This window comes from Protopterus annectens, chromosome 7.part1, assembly GCF_019279795.1.
Source record: "Protopterus annectens isolate FY-2018-M chromosome 7.part1, PAN1.0, whole genome shotgun sequence".
Taxonomy (NCBI): Eukaryota; Metazoa; Chordata; order Ceratodontiformes; family Protopteridae; genus Protopterus; species Protopterus annectens.
The window spans coordinates 230079608-230099842 of NC_056740.1; the positions used below are offsets into that span (position 1 = coordinate 230079608).

Genomic DNA, 20235 nt, shown 5'->3' on the forward strand with positions numbered 1-20235 from the left:
ATCCCACCCCACCCCCAGAACAAAAGACTACAGTGAAAAATTTTTCAAAAGCTGACTTTACACTCCTTAAGTCAGAAATGATATCCTTTAAACCTACTGGGTTAATGGAAACCACATCCCAAAATGCTGAATCCTACACAACAGCCTTCTACGGACATCTCCAAGAATGCATGGATCAAGCAATCCCAACTAAAACCAAGACCCTCTCCACCAAGGGAAAACGCCCGGTTTGGTGGACCCCGGCTATAAACAAACTGTACAACAAAAGAAGGAAGCTACTGCAGGACAAAGCCAAATCCCACAAGGGAAAGACTTCCCTGATCAGCACAAGTAAAAAACTACGTTCTCTCATAAAAACATCTAAAGCCAACTTTGAGAGAAAGATTGTCAAGGATACCAAAGACAATCACAAGGCCTTCTTCAATTATGTCAGAACCTTGAGAGGAAATTCTCAGATATGCTCTGAGTTGGTACACAACGACAAAAAATTCACTGACCCTACCGACATTGCCAATATTCTGGCAGATAGGTTCAGTGCAAATTTCTCCTCCCTCACCCCTAAAGATGTAGTAATTATCCCTGCTGAATGTAACCTACCTGTCATCTCAGACATACAGGTGAAATCAGCACTCAACAAAGCAAAAAACACAGCATCTATGGGACCCGATGGTATCCCCGGTTGCGTGTTACGTGAACGTCAAGATGAATTCAACCTGCACCTAAAAACGCTATTCAGTCTTAGCCTCACTACAGGATATGTACCTGAACACTGGCACACAGCAACAGTGGTCCCACTCCACAAAGGGGGAAATTCTACTGACCCTGGTAACTACCGCCCCATAAGTCTGACCAGCCTGGTCTGCAAGGCTATGGAAAGAATCATCATGGAACTCATAAATGGCGATATTGGAGATCTGCAGACCCTTGATCCCACCTAGTTCGGTTTTGTAAAAGGCAGATCCTGCCTCTTAAACCTGGTTGACTTCTTCGAGACAGTCACTAGTGCCATCGACGAGGGCAAGGCTGTCCACACTGCCTACTTGGACTTGGCTAAAGCCTTTGACACGATACCACACTCTGGCATCATAGACAAGCTCAGCAGCCTAAATGTAAATCCATATGTCACAAGATGGGTAGCAAACTGGCTAAAAACAGAACCCATAAGGTCAAAATTGCTGGAGCCATGTCAGACTCAAAACCAGTCACTTAGTGGTGTCCCACAGGGCTCAGTCTTGGGCCCACTCTTATTCGGCATTTACTTCTCGGATGTGAAAGCAAATATGGGAGGATTATGGCTGACAAAGTTTGCAGATGACTGCAAACTGGGTGCCATAGTTGATTCACCTGCTGACACACACATCCTACAGAAAGGTCTCACTAAAACGGACAACTGGTGCCGGAATCATGGCCTCAAACTTAATGCCAAAAAATGTATAGTCATCCCTTTGGGAAAACAAAGTCCCCACAAATTATCACATAGACAATAACCCACTGAGTATGGAAGAAGTAATCAGAGACCTGGGGACTCAAGTCGATAGTGACCTCTCCTTTGACAACCATGTTGCCAAAGTGGTCAGAAAGACATTCTACCTTGCCCATCTCATCATGAAGGGATTCTCATCCAGATCAAAGGAGGTCATTGTACCTCTATATTCCTCCCTTGTCAGGCCCATGATTGAATATAATGCTCCATTTGGGATGTATCTCACTCGGCGCATGCAACAACTGGAAAGACCCCAGAAGTACCTCACCAAGAGGATCATGGGTCTCAAACATGTGCCTTATCCAGCTAGATTAAAGAAACTCCAGCTCTATTCAGTAGCATACCGCCTGCTCAGAGGTGATTTGTGCCTAACATATAGGGCCATGTCCAACCAAGAACTGATGGACATGCTCCATCTCAAAAAATCCAGATCCACCAGAACCACGCGAAAGCTAAAGATTTCAACCTCTGCACAAATATGAATAAAACATGCTGGAGGGATAGATTCATAACACAGAGGTTACCCAGACTCTGGAACAAAATCCCAGTTAATGTGAGACAGAGCCCTTCATTGGCACTGTTCAAGAAAAATCTCGATGCATGGATGGGAGATCGTAAGTTTACCCCGGGAGTCACCTCAGTGTCACTACTAGACAGAGGTATAGTTTACTAAATAATGGGGTCCCACATGTGTCACTACTAGAGAGGCGCAACTGTATAATACGGGGTGGCGTAAGCCACATCATTGTTGGCTAGGCTTGTAAGTGCCCCAGGGCAGATAGCCTAGTACACTACTATGAAACTATGAAACTATAATGCAAATGATGCACAATGAGTGATGATGCAGAGGTACATACCTACCAGCACTGAAAACACCAAATTGCACACAATGACTGATAAGGGGGCACAGAAAGGGCACATGTAAAAAGGAAAAGCAGTGTAAGGACCGCCACTCCACTAATATGCCAAGGACCGGCATGGGGCTTCAGCTGGTGAGTGAAGTGTGTCATAGCTGTGCAGGCTATCCACTCAAGACTGCTGGTAGCAGCAATGACTCCCAATTGCATGCAATGCCAGCACTCTGCCTTACCTCTGCCTTTTCCATTTACATGTGTCCTTTCAGCAATGACCATAAGGAGTCAAAGGAGGGAGAATGAAAAAAAACCCCAGCTGCACATATGTCCTCCATGGACATTGTAGAATGAAATGCTCAAGGTCACCTTGGCTGTAGTTGAATGGGCTTGCAATGGTTTACATTATTTACTGCATACATACATATACACATGCGTATGTGTATGCATGCATATATGTGTAGGTATATACACACAGTCCTACACGTATGGGTCCTCTTCAGATGGTCGAATTTTTAAAAGCTCAAATTTCATACGGCCGAGACTATATGATCGAACTTTTAAAAGTTTGAACGGTCTGAATGGGGATCTCCATAGAGCACAGAACAGGAAGATTTCCCTTTACTGCAATGTAGTGCAATCTCAGAGTCGCTACATTTAAATAGTGCAGAAGTGGGGGATATGGGGGGGGTCTTGACCCCACTGCTAGCACTGTTTATTTTTATTTTTCTGACATTTTTGAACATTTAAATGTTCAGTCATATGGTCTCAGCCATATGAAAGTCGAACATTTGGATGTTCGATTATGTGAAGTAGATCTCCACACACACATACACGCATATATATATATATATATATATATATATATATATATATATATGTATATATATGTATATATATATATATATATATATATATATAAATATATATATATATATATATATATATATATATATATATATATATATATATATATATATATATATATATATATATATATATATATATATATATATATATATATATATATATATGTATATATATGTATATATATATATATATATATATATATATATATATAAAACACTTTGGAATCCTGAAATACTGAAATGTCAAATTTCAGTATCTTGGGACCAAAGTGACGAATCTGCAGATGAGTGAAACTGCAGAATATCGAACCCGCATTACTGATGGCATGTTAGGTAAGTGTGGTTTTAAGGGTTTTGAGGAGGGTTTTATGTGTTTGTGAGTGTGTTGGGGAGTGTTAGGTGTGGGTTAGGATGCATGAGTGTGAGTGTTGAGATCTTTGTGATGTGTGTTTGTGTGAGGGGGAGTGTGAAATGTATGTTGGTGGGCTTTGTGTGCGCTAGTGTTTAGTGCAACCTCAGAATTAGTATATATAAGTAGAGGGGATGAGGTGTGTGTGTGTGTGTTGTGCAGAGGTAGGTGTAGTTGTGATTGTGTGTGTGCGTTAACGGTCGCGGTTTTGTGTTTCGCGGATTTGGTTTTCGTTTTTTGGTGTTTCAGCTTTATAGTCTCAATACTGAAATGCAATATTTCAGTTTTTCGAGATTATAAAGTAAATATATATATATATATATATATATATATATATATATATATATATATATATATATATATATATATATATATATATATGACACACACACGTATATATACAGGGAAAAAAAATCCAGCTTGAAATTCAACTTGCTAAGTACAACACAGAACACATACATATGGGAGATCAACGAAATCAACTTAGTTTGAGTTGTGACAGAGTGAGCAGATACTTTATGTATGCACAAGTACTTCACTGACTCCGACATTAAACATTCAAACCAATTGCCCTTTCAGCAGTCTGTCTAATTATGGACAAACACCAAAATGAAACTTCTCCCCAGTGACCCCTTTCAGCAGTCTGTCCTACTGTGCACAAGCACTAGACTGTATCATTTACATTGATAAAGCCTTCAGCAACCCTTCCGTGTATGCACAAGAACCATATCTCTCAAGTGTACCTCATTATGAGGAACGTACCTCATTTGGAGTCTTAAAAAGTTCATGTTCCCCAAAGTTCCACATTGAAAGGGTCTCACACACATTCAGTGTTAGGAATTTTTTTTAAGTGAAATCCATGGTAAATAGAAATTAATCATTTTTTAAAATTTTTTTATTTATTTATTTATTTAACATTTCTTGACCGGGAATGTCCGACTAGGTTCCACAGAGCCTGTTTTCAGCAGAGGCCCGGGGAGAAATGCTTCAATAAACATACTAATTCATTAAAGGATCTTAAAATCAGCACATTTTAACCATCCTATGACCTTCCTAGTTGAAGTTGTTGGTAAGCCATTAGTATGTGTTCCACATTTTGCCCATTTGTTCCACATTATGAAGGCGAGTATTCCTCATTTTGGAGATGGAAGGTTGAGAGCTATGACAAGAACCAGAATGACACATTCCCTCAATGACCATTTCAGTAGTATATCCAAGTATTCAGTACATACCTCTCAACCTCTTAGAGCAAGAAATGTGGACAAAGCCTTAAATAACAGTGGGACAGAGGACCAAAAATGGAGACAATTTTACATATTGCTCTTACAAAGTTAGAATAACAGGTTTAGCTAATAAATGTCGTTTTTGGAGAGGTGAGTAGACTGCAGCAAGGTTGACCCCATTTGTGGAAGATCATATTTGCCGCTGATTGCTTGAGAGACCACTCATGAGGCATCAGGATAGTTCTGCTGAGCTTGTTTGTAAGAAAGTTGGATTTCCCTGGTATGTGCATCACAAAAAAACGCAGCTGGAGGAGGTCATCCACAGCTCAACTCTCATTGTTTGTTGATAATGGGGGTTGGTTCCCCCTTGTTTGTTGATGTACCAAACCACTGATATATTTTCTATTCCGATAGCAATTATCCCTAGAGGAAGGAGTTTTGAAAGGCCTGCAACTCTAAAATGACCGTTTTCTTCTCCAAGACATTTATATGCAGGTTGGTCTCGTCTGGAAACCATATAACCACAATGAGGACTTTACTGTGTAGCAAACAAATTGTAAAAATGATAGAAACTGATGGGGGTGGCTTGAAATGACACCATGTAGACAAAAACCTAAATCTGGCTTGTGCATTCGTCAAAATGATGATGACCTCTTCTCAACAGTGACAGCTGCTGAGAATTTTACCTGTAAAGTGATGACGACTCGGTGCTATAGTGGAACTGCAGTTACTGTTAATGTAATAATGAGCTGCATTTCATCACTTGAAAGGAATGCATGCTCAGACACAGGTGATAATTGCTGCACATAACCTGTTGAGTAGGCATTCATTATATTTCAGTAGACTCAGTATAACACTTGTATATTACTGAGCCCTTCCTCCTCCTCCCACCTAACTTCCACACATGACTGACAAAGTCAGGAAAAATGCCCAAAATATATGGTAGCTGCATGCTGGTAGTCAGCAAGTAATGACCTTTACCTCACTCAGGCAACTACTGAGTATAAGCAGAAATACAGTAACACAAGTGGAAATGTCAGTTATCTGGTTTATCCATGTAATAATTAGTCCAAAAGTAGCAATTCCAGTTAAGTCACCTAACCATCCCTCTGATTACAATAAGACAGCACTGTTTTTTATCCATCATTCCATCATTTCTTCAAACATAGTTATCACTTTTCCTCAATACAGTATGTGTATATTGTTAACAAATGAATGATTTTTAAAAGCTGGATACATAAACAAAAAATTATAACCATCACTGAACCCTGAGCTAAAGATAACCTATGCGTGTTACACTGTATCTGTACTACAATATTCAGCTGTCTGACCATGTATGCACAAGCACTTCCCTGGTACACAAATTAATTATTTCTCCTACCAACATCTTCATTAGTACATGTTATACACATGCCACAAAATGAAGCATTCACTCAAATGACCCCTTCAGGTAAATGCTGAGATATGCACAATCGCCAAAATTAAACATTTCGTCAAACGACCCATCAGTAGCACTACCTAGTATGTGCAACCACCAAATGAAGCACTCACCCTAGCAACCCCTTCAATAAAGTAATGTATGCGCAAGCACCAGAATGAAATATTTCCCAAATTACCATCCAGTCACATTTCCTGCCATGTACATGCACCATAATGAAACATACAGCCACCGTTTTGAATAGCACAAAAGCTGGCCAGTCTGCCCCTTGGGTCATATGTCTCGCTACCACTCGCCTATAAAAATGAAAAACAAAATCTCCCTTCTAAATGAAATACAGCCAAAATATGCAGATTCATTACCGTGTCTCCCAAGAGAGCACAAAGGCTTCCATGCCACAAAGGAATACCTTAGTAGTATGTAACCTTCTGTTACTTGTGTTTGAAAAATCACCAATTTTCACTTCCATCCCTAAATAGGCAAGCATTTACCAGCCATCAGCATTACTGTTATCTTGGAATCCACAAGCCACCCATCTTTTACTCTGCAGCCAAGTAATAATGCTGTTGGTAGGTGTTTGCTCAATCAAACCAGAATCATTGAGCAGTCTCTGCTGCAAGAGACCATCTGGCTTTTATTAGATTAACCATCCATTACCCACAGTTAACAGAAATATATGTGCAGGCCCATGCACAACATTTGGAGAAGACATAATGGAGGTAATCGCACTAATACTGACACTTCTACACTAATGAGACTCATCTGCTTTGAGTACCTGCTTTTGTTTGGTCCAGTAAGATCAGTGTACCCAGCTAAACAACCAGTATGGCTACAATGTACTCATGCTATTTTTTTAGCCACATACCAATGTACAGGAATAAAAAATCAGGGGGTTTGGAGGGTAGGTAGTTGAGGAAGAATTAAAAAAATGAACAACACAGATGGAACATTATGGTTAGTATATAACTTCTCTATCTGATGTCTGAGTATGCACAAGTACCACAATGAAACATCTCCCCAGTGACCCCTTCACAATCTGTCCTACTATGCACAAGCACCCGAATACAACATTTCCATCGACAACCCCTTCAGCAGCTCTTCCAAGTTTGCACAAGAACCAAAATGAAACATTCCCCTCAATGACCTCTTTGTTAGTATATCCGGGTATGCACAAGCTCTAAAATGAAACATTTGCCATGTGCAGTAGTATATCCACAATGACCCCCAACCCAATATGAAGCAATCTCTCAAGGGGCCTATACACCTCAGGCAACCAAAGAGAGAACCCTGGACTTTAATTTCATACTAGAAAAGCTTGCTCAGACCCCCGTTTAACCACAGCCTTTAGACCCTATTGAACTACTGGCCTGGAAAATAAAACTGCTTTTGGCACTCGCCTCAGCCAGAAGTGTTTCTAAACGTCAAGCCCTTATGTGCAGTGAATTTCTACTAGTCTTCCACAAGGGTTGCTCTCAGCAAATCAGGGAAAATGTGAATAGAATCATGGACAAATCCCACAAATAATAAAGGACACAGCCTCAGCAGAAATTTGCAGACAAGACATCACTAGCCAAACACATAGTAAAGAGTTATCAGGGTGCAGACTGTAAATCATTTGCTACCATTACTGCAAATACAGCACAAGGAATCCAATATATGAACAGCGAAACATGTTCCTGCAACAGCTGGAAAGAAACAGTAACTTTCACTGGTTTTCAGTAGAAACCAAGAAAAAAAAGGAAGTACATTCATGAATGAACAGCTATTTTTTTTACTTCATACACATGCACAGTATTATCAGTCCTCAGTTATGCTTTAGCTCATCAGCTTTTCTGCACAATCATTTATCATTTCAGCAACTTTTTAACTGCTGTTGATATCCCCCATATTTTTTCTCATTGCGTTTCACTGTAAATACTTTGGCTTCCTATCTCTTATTTACAGATTCTGATGTGTTTTCATAAGTGTGCATGAACATGTGGTCTATTTTTTACACTTTTCCATACCATAGTCACATAGTTGCACTCGGAGCAGTAAGATTCTGTAACTGCACAGAAACAGAAAACAGCATGTGACTGACGCAAACTAAAAAAAAAATTGAATCAGGGCAATTATTTCTAACTACTATACCCTGCACCATATAACTAAACCAGAGCAGATGTTAACTGAAAAATATTGAAGGCATTATGAGGCACGGTTCTCCCTGCTGGTATCAACTGACATGCACTTTTCTGCCACCACCTCAAGTGCTAGTAGCATGGTCCGAAATACCTCACAAGAAATCTGCACAAAAGACTACAAATCTCAGCAAGTACACGTTTCAAGTATTAAATTGTGAAAGAACTTTTTTGTTTTCCAATAAATTAATACGAGCGAGGAAAGCTTCAGGGGTAATATTTCTTTAACTTGCATTCTGCTACTCAGATACACACTTAGAAACATGATGGAATAGAAGAGATTGCATTTTTAAGAGGGATGTGAACTGTAATGGCATCATCTGTCATTATTTGGCCAGTAAAATGAAAGTTTAAGAGAAATGGAGCTCGAATACTTGTGATTAAAGATTGAGCTCTGTTATCCTAAAGTAATGCTGTGACATTTGGCACTTGAGGACTTGAGAACTTCTGCAAGCGGTATCAATCAGTAACACACACACACACACACACACACACACACCAGTAAAAAACGAAGCGTGGGCAATCATAGCTCTCAACCTTTCACAATCACTCACATGAATATAGCTAGAAATACTGGGGAGGACAAGGGACCAAGCATAGGGAGATATATGGCTCTGATGACACAACACTAAATAGAAAGACAGACTTTGCACAACGTGAGCAACTCAATATCTCAAACATGCACTTCAGATAGACAACTCACCTCTACTTTGTGGAAGCGGACTCTGTTACAGCTATACTCTGCTTGTTTCTGTGATTTTTCTCTGCGCTGCCCACCTGTCAGCTCGTAGCAGTACCTCAACAATTCCACACTAGCAAACTGGCACACAGAAGTAGATGTTCTGTCCAAATAAATTGCAGGATGCAGTAGCAAATATGTACAAATATCAAAAAGGGAATTGCTGCTGCTGAACCCTCTATTTGGACAGATCAAAGAAAACTTAGATTGGGGAGGTGGAGGTGTTATGCAAGTGGCGGCTTGAAATGGATATATCCGATTGACTGCCACCACTTGCATGGAGAATTGTCTTACTGCGGTTATTTGTATTCACAGCAGATTTTCTCAGAAAAGTATAATATATACATCAGGTTGCTCCACACTGAAAAGTAAGTTGAGAAAGTACCTGAAAAAGTTCATGTACTTTTTCAACTTATTTTTAAAGTGGAGCTACAGTACAGGTGTAAAGTTAGATGTGCTTGTGGAGGGGACTTTGATGTAACTGCATACAATTAGTACCGTCTCACAGTGCGCTCGGATGTAAGCACAGAGGCACTGAGAGACAATACTTTGGGTTAATGAGTTAATATGTTTTCCTAAGAAATAATTTGTAACAGTTGTGAAACGTATCCAATAGGAAGCAATTCAGAGCATGTTTTGCAGTTTGTACAGACAGCTGAGTATTTCTGAATATTGCAACAATGTTATTTAGTAATATGTTTCTTTAAGCTAGTTAATTTTTATCAGCTCAGGTCATGTGATCACTCTAGCACAGTGTACTGGCAGCTAAGTGATTTTAAATCAGGCAGTATGTTTTAGCTTTTGTATAAGGTCTGAAGAAGCGAGTCTGTTACTCATGAAAGCGCTTACCTGTTTTATGTGAAATAAACTACTGGTTGCTGTTATTCTGGCCATGTTTTGGACCATACTTTTTCTTGGATTTTTACTCTATTTTGTTCAATTTGGTCCATTTATCACAGGAATGGGAGTTTTTGTACTTTAGATCTATAAATATACTGCTTGTAATCCAGCCATTTTCCATGAATCAAGAGATTTTATTTCTTATAATATAGCTGTGAGAGTATTGTCTTTCCCCCAAAACTGTGCTGAGCACCTGTTAAGATGTCTTAATTATGTGCTCAAATACTTGTATATACTCTCTCAAAAAGTGTTGGTAATAGGGTATAGAATTTAAATGAGTTTATAGTATTCCGGATGGTTAGGTGTTCTTTTTTAATGTATGTATGTATTTGTTTTGTGAATGGATATGACATGAGGGTTTGACTTGATGGAGTTTATCACTGTAGTCAAGGAGAGGTTGAACATATGAGCTATTAGTCTTGCTTTTGTTGGTACTGCAGTTGTAAGGAAGGTCGTGTATGTACTACGCTGGTTGAGATTAGATTTTTGTTTCAAGTTTTTTCAGTAATTCACTAACTTATTTGACAGTAATATCTTTGAAGTATGTTAGGGGGATTTTAGATTGGTGGTTACAACATTTTTTGTTGAAGAATCATGTCATGTAAAAATATTGGTGGTACAATTCGAATTACAGTATAGTCATTGTGCTAAAGATAGTCTCACTTTGTGATTGTGTGATCATGGAGTTACTGTATTTTATTCTGAGGTCAGGGAGGGGGCAGAGCCCCACTACGTTATAGTAGTTTATATTTTTTTTTTTTTCGATTTTTATGTATTTATTCAAATGTAAATATATTCTCTACATTTGTGATCAAGTTTAGATTTTTTTTTTATTCATCACAAGTGAAATGGTATGATGTGCTTCAAGTAGTTGTACAAGTGATGAATAGTAACATACTATAGATTTAAGGAGAGGTTGAGACTCCTGAGGTTGGACAGGTCTATCGGTAGTTTAACTGGGAAGAGGCCATGTCTTGCTAGTGTGCAAATACATTTTTTTAAACTTTGGAGGCAGGAGAAGTCCCTTTTAATTCATAAGGGGGTTAAGATTTGGTATGCCCCAGGGGACAGTGGTGTCCCTTTAGATATCCTAAGTAGTGTAGTGCATTTCTTTTACTGGTTTTATGTTTAAGCAAGCGTTGCCAGAGTTTGGGATGACCTTTTTGCTGTTATTGTGGTCAGGTATAATGAGATGGTTCACTAGCTTGGTTATGTTAGATAGCAAGTAACTGTTTTGGGTCCCAGTGGGCCTGTACTAGTCTCCTGCTTAAGTTGCCTTAGTTAGCAAGTTAAGATTTTTTTGATGGTACCTTTAGGTAGATTTGAGATAGAAGGTGGTAGGGTGTGTAGACTATAGATATAGAGATGCTTGTGTGGTTATTAATGGTAAGCTGTGTGAGAAGCCAATTTGTCTAGTCCTCACTCTTATGTTTTATATATATCATGTCACATCTTTTTCCTGCTAAATGTTGCCTTTGGATTTTTTATCAAGTAACGTGTGTGTGTGTGTGTGTGTGTATATATATATATATATATATATATATATATATATATATATATATAAAATTTTTGTTGTTGTTCCTGGTCTGTCTCAGAATGTGTAATAGTAAAGGTGCAAGGGTAGATGTCATCCTTCAGGCACATTTCAGTACCTCAACATAAATGTTGCTTTTATATTCAGAAGTGTCTAGTTAGTTTCAAATAGTTTGTACATTTAGGAGGCATATTTTGATACCTTTTGGTTTATGGGCTGGTAGGTTATATTGATGTTGGAGCTAGTAGTTTTCAGGAGCATGGGAATGATAAATGGTTGTGGAAATAGTTTGCATTCTCTGGTATAAAAAGCATAGTGGAGGAAATTATTACTTGGGTTACATCTGATGTTGCCCAAGATAGTTTGACAACTGCACAGTAGAATAGTGTTTACAACTTGTGTCCACTTAGTTACAAGGTAGTACTATTTGCTGCTTAACTTGGGCTTTATGTATTTTCACACCTAATAGTCTTAGAAATATTTCTAGTGACTAAGTATGTGGAAGAAATATATGCAGATCTCTTAAAAGATGTGCGGCTGAAGTTTCTACCATTCTGACATTTCTGGCAGCCATTTGTTTCTGTATCTTTTGGCAAAAAGAAGACCTGGTTGTCATTTGACCCTTTTTCTTTGCTTACTTTAGGTTTTCATATTAAACACAAACCCTATGCCTTCCAGAGGCCATTAAAGCTTGCTACATTAGGTGGCTGTTGGTACAGAATGCTTAAACCTGTCGTTTTCATGCATGAGAGTTTGCATCTTCACCTAAGACTATAGCTCAGATTTCTCAGGTGGGCTGTGTCATGACCTGTCTTGTGGTTGAGTTTCATGTATGCCCCATCTGAGTGTCCAAGTATGCATTTTGGGCTTACTGGTTGCACTTTTCCATGTTGTGCTACTGCTCAGCAACAGTAGCAATTCAATATTTTGCTTGTAACGGAAATAGCTCTGCAAGAGAAGATAATAGTTACCAGAGGAGTTTGCTCTAACAAAGCTGGTGGATTATTCCAACAGTCAGCTCATCTAACACAGTCTCATTGATTTGGAGCTGTTGGCAGGCCAGCAAAATAAGACATGATGATGACTAAGATAGCCAATAAAGTAATATGTGAACAAGCTGGAAAAGTAAAAAAAAAATGTATGTGAGGGGTACACTTACCACCCAGATCACCTGCTAGTTATTTATATGCTTTCTTTGAGATTGCACTGCCATGAGAAAAGGGGAACCATCCATTATATGTGTAACTCTTTCCCCAATCCATGATAGTGCTGAATAAAACAGGTATGTAAAATTTGTTCTGTCAATCAGTGAGACTTTTGATAAAGGGAATTCAACTATGAGGCAGTTAATTAGTTGTCCAGTGATGGAGGACTACACCCTATGATTGTGCTTTGTTTGTGAACATTGGAGTATTTTCCCCAGTGGGCTTGGTGTGTTCCCTTTTTTCTTTTTGATAGGGGATATGGTTGTTTTTCTTGTTTGGGTTCATTCATATTTTTTTCTGTTTTTGTTTTAATTTTTCATATTGGGGTATGTACATGTCTGCAGAAGATGTTCCGATCATTTGAGGGTGTTAGGAATAAGGGCTGGACATGTATGAGCAACGGTGATTTACGTCATTAGTATCTGAGCTCAAAATATGTTATGACACTTGTATAAACTAGAAATACTAGAGACATTAACATGTTTGGTAGGCCTAGTCACCAGATGTTTTAAATTGTAGTGTCAACTGTTGTGAAAAGTAGGTGCTGCTTATCTTGTGTTCCTCCTATCTTCAAGCATTCCCATCTGTTTGTTATAGCTGTCAATGGGAATGTTGATGGGGTTGACAGCCTGTAAAGATGGGGAGTTTCACTACAGAACAATTCATACAAAATTCGTGTAGAGCTTATCTTGCATCTAGAGCATCTAGAAGGGTGCAGTTTTGGGATCACTACAGAATACCAAAATTCTACAATCCCGAAATTCTGAATCCCAAGGACCAGAATCTCGAGATTGCGGAATCTCTAAAACGTAGTGAACGGGGATTGCCGTACAGTGCAGAATGGGAACTTTGCCGTTCACTCCACTGTAGTGCAATATCGGAATTGATATATTTAAGTTGAAGGGGGTGTAAGGCGGCTTGCCTCCCTGCATACACATTAGAATAGTTTGTTGTAGGTTTTACTTTTTTTTTCTTTTTTTTTTTTTTAAGTTTTGAGATTCTGGTCCTCAGGATTCAAATTCTCAGGATTGTGGAATTTTGGTATTCCATAGTGATTCCACAATTTTCATTTTTGTATTGACTGGCATTTGACCTTACTGGATGAGGTATGATGATTTCCTTAATTTCCCATGCTACCATCCGATGGTTTGTTTTCTCCACATAAACAAAGCATATTGACAAGATTCTGTCAACATTTTTGCTGGGATAGCATATAATGTAGTAATTATTCCTTCCTGACTGGAGTAATATTGAGACATGAACAGTGATGAGTGTAATTGTAATACTTTTATTCTTTTGGCTATTAGGTGCATAGGCTAATCCTACGTTGAGATTCCAGTCTCTCAAAGCACATAGTAGATGCATCTTAAAATAATGAAATGTACAAAATAAAATGTAGAGGGAGCTGTATTATTACTACCTCTGAGGACTGCTTTGATGATTTTGGTTGTCCTCCTGGGCTTTTATTTTCATTTATCTTGCATAGAGCTGCCTGATGACGTTGACCACTTTTCAAAAGTCTAAGATGCCTTAATTGCCTTTTTTAATTATACTATTGCTATTTCAGAAATATGAACCTTTGGTGTAGGTGAAAAGCAAAAATACATTTACAAACTAGTGGACTTGTCAGGATATGCCTAGCTTGTTTGAATTTACTTATGATTCATGTCTCTTCCTTTGCAGTTAGCCACCTTTATGGTTTTGGTTTAATAGACGCAGAGGCCATGGTTCTTGAAGCCAAGAAATGGAAAACAGTCCCTGTTCAGCGACTTTGCATCGGAAAAGCAGTTAAAGTTCAAAGGTGAATTTTTACACTTTTTGAGGCTAAACTTGCTTTTGAGACCAGGTATATCTGACTTGACACACTGTCCAACTACAGTCGTAAAGTTTTATTGATGGTCCTACAGCTGCAGATAGGCTTTTCTCCATTATCAAGATGCTAAATTAAAGAGCATTTAACATTTGTTACATGTTTTTTCACTGTTGTATCATATGTGCCTTATTTTCAATGTATATTCAGACTCCTGTCACTGTTCTCCAAAGGAGAAAACATTTCTTCATTCAAAAGTTATAGATGAGCTCTTTGCTTATTTTATCTTGCATGTACTTTTTGTTTCATACCATCTTTCCCCGAAAATAAGACCGGGTCTTATACTCTTTCCCCTGCCAAAATACGCATTAGGGCTTATTGTCAGGGAATGCCTTATTTTACCCCCCCCCCCCCCCCCGTACAACAATCTACATTTATTCATGTACACAAACTGACATTTATTTGATACTTTTCTGTTATTGGACAAAAACTTCTAAGTAACGCGTTAACAGTTGTGTGAAAATTCTACATAAACAGTGCAACAAACATTTCAACCAGAATATCTACACCTTGGCTTTCACAGTGCAATATTTCATGCTTAACAGAAAGTGCAGAAAAAATCTCAATACATGTGTATTGGAGGAGAGGAATAAACCTGAAAGCAGAAGCAATCCATTCCGTTGCCCCGATAATGGAAAACGTATTCAAATACAGTCATGTCATCATCTTCTGGAACATTGTCATAAGGCTCCAACACCTAAATTCCGGCCTGAATTTCTTGCAACTCCATTTCCTGTAGAACCATTGGTCCCAATCTGTCATGCCTAGTAATAAAGCTCTCCTTAAATGAGCACTGCTTGTCCAAGTAGCCTGCTCGTAGTGCATAGGCAACACAGCTGTCAGTGATTTTATCCCATGAATTTTTCACCCAAGTCACGACCTCTTGCAGGCTAGGCTTCACAAAGTTTCCATGCTGATTTATCTCCATTCTATTTTCAATGTAGTCATTGAGTTCCATGTGCAAATGGTCCTTGAATGGCTTGTTTATTGCAATATCAAGAGTCTGGAGATGGGCAGTCATTCCTGCGGGAATCATTATTTGATCTATTCTTCTCTGTGCAAGGAATTTCTTCATGTCTTTAGCTCAGTGAGTTCTGGCTGAATCCCAGACTAGCAGACCTCTTTTGCCACCTCGCAAAACAAGTGGCAGCATTACATCGACCCACTTCCTTATAACTTCTTGTGTGCACCAGGCTTTTTCGGTTTCAAGAATGTAAATGCCTGAAACACATTCAATCTTATCTTTCTTGCCCTTACTAATAATTAGAGGTGGGGTTTTCTTTCTATCCAGATGAATTGCCAAAATACAGGTAACAGATGCACTCTTGTAACCAGTGGAAGGAATGTAGATTGACAAGGCACCCCTCGGCTCAATTGTTTGAGATCCTTGGCCCATAAACACTGCAGTTTCATCCATAGCAGTCATGTTGGAGAGTTGGTATTTAGAAAAGTCTATGCCATCAACAAAGGACTTGAACGCAAGTGCAAGTTTAAAAACTTCAGTATCTTCCAGATTGAACAGTGTTGTTGATCTTCTTAGAGACCGTTCATATCGCTGAAGGAAGCCATCCAGCCAATGTTGTGATGCTTTGAATTCTTCTGGTGACATGTCTAACTGTGGTGCCATTGCAAGGGCAAATGCTTGAATATCAGCCCTGCACACAACCAAAGCCTTTGCTCTCCTGTTAGCAATCCATTCACTAATGATGTCTTCCAGCTCAGAAAATAATGGTTGCCGACCTGAGTCACACTTGCACTTTAGCATTTCCCTCATCTGCCTGTTGACTGAGGTTATCATATGCTGCACGCCATTTTCTGACCATTCGGAGATCTAACTTCTCTTTGTAGAAAGCCATCAGATTCTTTCTCCGGGAGTCCTCCATGATTCCTTTCTTGTACTCGATGGAGTAGCTGTTTCTTTTTGCACTCATCTTGTCTGGGGAAGGGGGTTAATTCAAGACTTACAAGACCGGAGTGGCAACACAAAATGGTGACTGTTAAGAAGACACAACCACAAACGTTCATTATCAAGTGCTCGCGCTTTACGCACATTGGCTGTACTTTGACCAAAGTACACCTGCCAGTGTTTATGGGCCAAGGATCTCAACTGTCAAGTGTGAGTGATGATTAGGGTTACAGTAAGAATCACAGAGGACTCTCAGGGAAAGAATCTTATGACTTTCTGCAAAGAGAAGAAGTTGGGTGTCAGAATGGTCCAAAAATGGTGAGCAGAGTATGATAACCTCAGTCAGTGGGTGTCAATATTTTATAATTCAACACGTCCGTCATGTGTTGTTGACTATCGTAACTGGGGCTTATTTTTGGGGTAGTGCTTGTATCATGACCACCCTAGAAAACCATGCTAGGCCTTATTCTTTGGTTAGGTCTTATTTGCAAAGAAATACGGTAGTAGATACCTGAAGCTGAAAATCTGAAACTTCTAGTTAGTGAATATAAAATCTTTAACAGCAAAATGGCTGACCTGATGCCAACATGATTGTGATGCTTAAAACTGTATGTAAAACCCTTTTACTCATGCTTAGGTTCTGAAATCTGTTTATAATGTTTGTGGTACAGCACTGATGTCTAGTTTGGAAACTCAAAATCAAAGATTGCATTGAAGAAAATGTATATAAAGATGCTTGAAGTGAAGCTAAGTGGTTAGCACACAGGTGTGAAGAGTAAAATTGTGGCCTTACATTAATAGGATCTTTTTGATTCTCAACTGGGATGCCATCTTTTTTTTTTTGGGGGGGGGGGGTTGCTGCATGTCCTGCATGTGTCATCTGCTTGGATTTTCTTCAGGTACTCTAGTTTCTTTTCAATTCTCAAATACATGATTAAAAAATAAATAAAATGCCCTGCTGGTCCTCTAACAGAAAATACAAAGAGACTGTAACACAAGTGGTGATGCAGTACCATTTATTGGACCAATGGGTTTTGCAAGTACTTGAGCTTTCCCACTAGAAGAAGCCTTTCATTGGGAGTCAAGTTACTCATGTTAAATACAGGAAATAAAGGAAAGTACATTATTTTTCTTATTGGCTGAAAAAAGATACCTGAGAAATGTCAGTATGGAAAGAAAGTATGCAACTTAGATATGTAATATGACCGTTACAGCTCAGAAACGAGTAGTGTGTGTAGAGGACCAGATTATGACCTGCCATAGAGCTAAAGATTCTCCTTGACTCTAATGTAAAATGCAGGGAGGCCATAAACTGGTCATCTAGGGACAAGTGTATATTTAAGCACTGTATCTTAAATCAGTAACTTCATAACTCCCAGCAAAGGACTCCTGTTACCTGAAGGAGGATTAGGATGCCAGTACTAATACGTCACTGCTGTTTCTTCAGGAAAAGGTAATATGAGATTGCAGGTTCATAGATTAATTACTAGGCGTGTGGTCTAGGGTACCACTAAGGAGACTAGCTCAATTTCCCAATTTGCCCCACAGCACTATCTGCTTAAATTATTTACTCTAAGTTACTGAATAAGCAAATGGAGACCAAGACAATCAAGCCTGGGATTGCAGGAGGAAGTTGTATAGTGACTCGTAGCCTTAATCCTCTGCAGTAACCACCAGACAACTTCATATCTCCTCCAACTTGTGCTGTTATCAGCTATTTCCCCCTCTTATAGCACACTCCTTGCTTATAAAGCTGGAAAGAAACCGTTCATCTGAAAGCCTGCTGTATCACAATTATGACAAGTATCTGTCTTGAACATCTCATTCTACTCATTACTCATTGGTACCTGCCAGATCTTTTCAGGTGGTGTCCGTTAGTGCTAGGTCCAGTTGCATTCAGATGCATCAAATTATGCTTCAGTAGGCTGTCTGCAGTTTATGTACTGTTGGAATTTCCTTCCTGTAGAGTAGTTGCAGTATATGGGTGTGTGGATCTACTTCATTTGCCCTAACTTCCGATTGGCACCCATTTGCCTGAGACCAAATGACAGACACTTCATTTGACTGACAAGTATTATTGGCAAGAAAATGGGATATGCCCCCTTCCCCACTGTAGTGTGACCCTGGAGTTAGAATATATAGTTGGGGGATATGTGTGGGGGGTGAAGCCCCCACTTAATTTCATATTATATTTAGTTTTGCTTTAATATTGCTTAGTAAAACAAAAGTGGGGGGCTGTGCCCCCCACACCCCCAACTATATATTCTATCTCCAGGGTCGCACTACAGTGGGGAAGGGGGCATATCCCATTTTCTTGCCAATAATACTTGGTCAAATGAAGTGTCTTCAGGCAATTGGAAGTTAGGGCGAATGAAGTGTCGGGCAATTGGAAGTTAGGGCGAATGAAGTGTCGGGCAATTGGAAGTTAGGGCAAATGAAGTGTCGGTCAATTGGAAGTTAGGGCAAATGAAGTAGACCCAGGTGTGGAGCTTTAAGGTTACTGTGCATGAGCAAACTGCAATGACCTGCATTTTAAGAAGTATCCAGAGGTTTATACAAAGTCAGTTGGAATTTAAACTTCTTGGAGGTGGAATATATATGTGTGCCTCTTCATTAAGCCCCCTGACTTGACATGGTATTAGTGGTGAAATTTCTGCCATAGATAAAGAAAACATCAGCAGAGTTGAAGAAATAAATTTTGTTTCAAGAGTCTTGTTTGGCATTTTATTTAGTTATTTATTTACATTTGTTTACTGGGATAGTCCGACTGGGCCAGCAGCCCATTTTCAGTGGAGGCCTGGGGAGAATAGCTCCACAGAAATACAAGCAATATACAATAATTAGATAGTACAACAGTATACATACAGTAAGATGCAGAATACATATCTTCTAGTTATTCTATACAAAGTAGTGTTCAATACACTGTTCTAGTAGATACAGGTTCAAAAAGAAAAACACAAGCATTTCAATGAAGATCACTGTGAGAAAAAATAAAGCTAGTAGTGTGTACATATTAAATAGTTATGACCAAATGATATTTCCTTGATATATGTTTATTTTTGAGTAGTAAACACTGAGGAGAGGGAGACAATGAGATGGAGTGGACAGTGTGTTGAGTTAGATATCTTGTCAGTCAGGTTTGGCACAGGAGCAATGCCAGTTCTTGGATAGATGTTCAAATAGTAACTGTTTAAAACTGGAGGATTCGGGTGCATTTTGGAGGGTGTGGGGTAGAAAGTTACATAATTTGGCTATAGGAGTTGAAAATAGGGCTTCACTGTGAGTGTTGTTAGCTTTGTTTACTGTGGGAAAGTTTCTGTCTGCAGATCTTAGACTGTGTAGGCATGAGTATGGAACAACAAGTTCCTTGAGGGATGGGCAACTGTCAGGATGGAAGATGATATTGTGTGTGAATTTAAGTTGGTGGAGATGAAGAAGGTTAGGTAGCTTGAGCCAATTTAATTTATGTAGAACAATACAGTGGTGGGCTTGATGGGGAAGGTTGGCTGCAAAACAGGCCATTTTGTTGTAGCAAGTTTTCAATTTGGTGATCTGATTTTTTTTTTAAGTTGGTAAAGAGGGGGAAAGCATATACGAGTGTAGAGAGGAGGAAGGTTCTGGATGTGGTTAG

General features: G+C 39.0%; 1 protein-coding gene across 1 annotated transcript in view; it reads left to right on the forward strand.

The window, feature by feature from the left end:
* The window catches only part of PCSK6 (proprotein convertase subtilisin/kexin type 6), a gene marked incomplete in the record, with an annotated part of 1289931 nt that overhangs the window by 773673 nt on the left and 496023 nt on the right, over positions 1–20235 (forward strand). Inside the window, 1 exon segment of the mRNA XM_044078680.1 lies at positions 14512–14629. Coding sequence (XP_043934615.1) covers positions 14512–14629 — 118 coding nt within the window.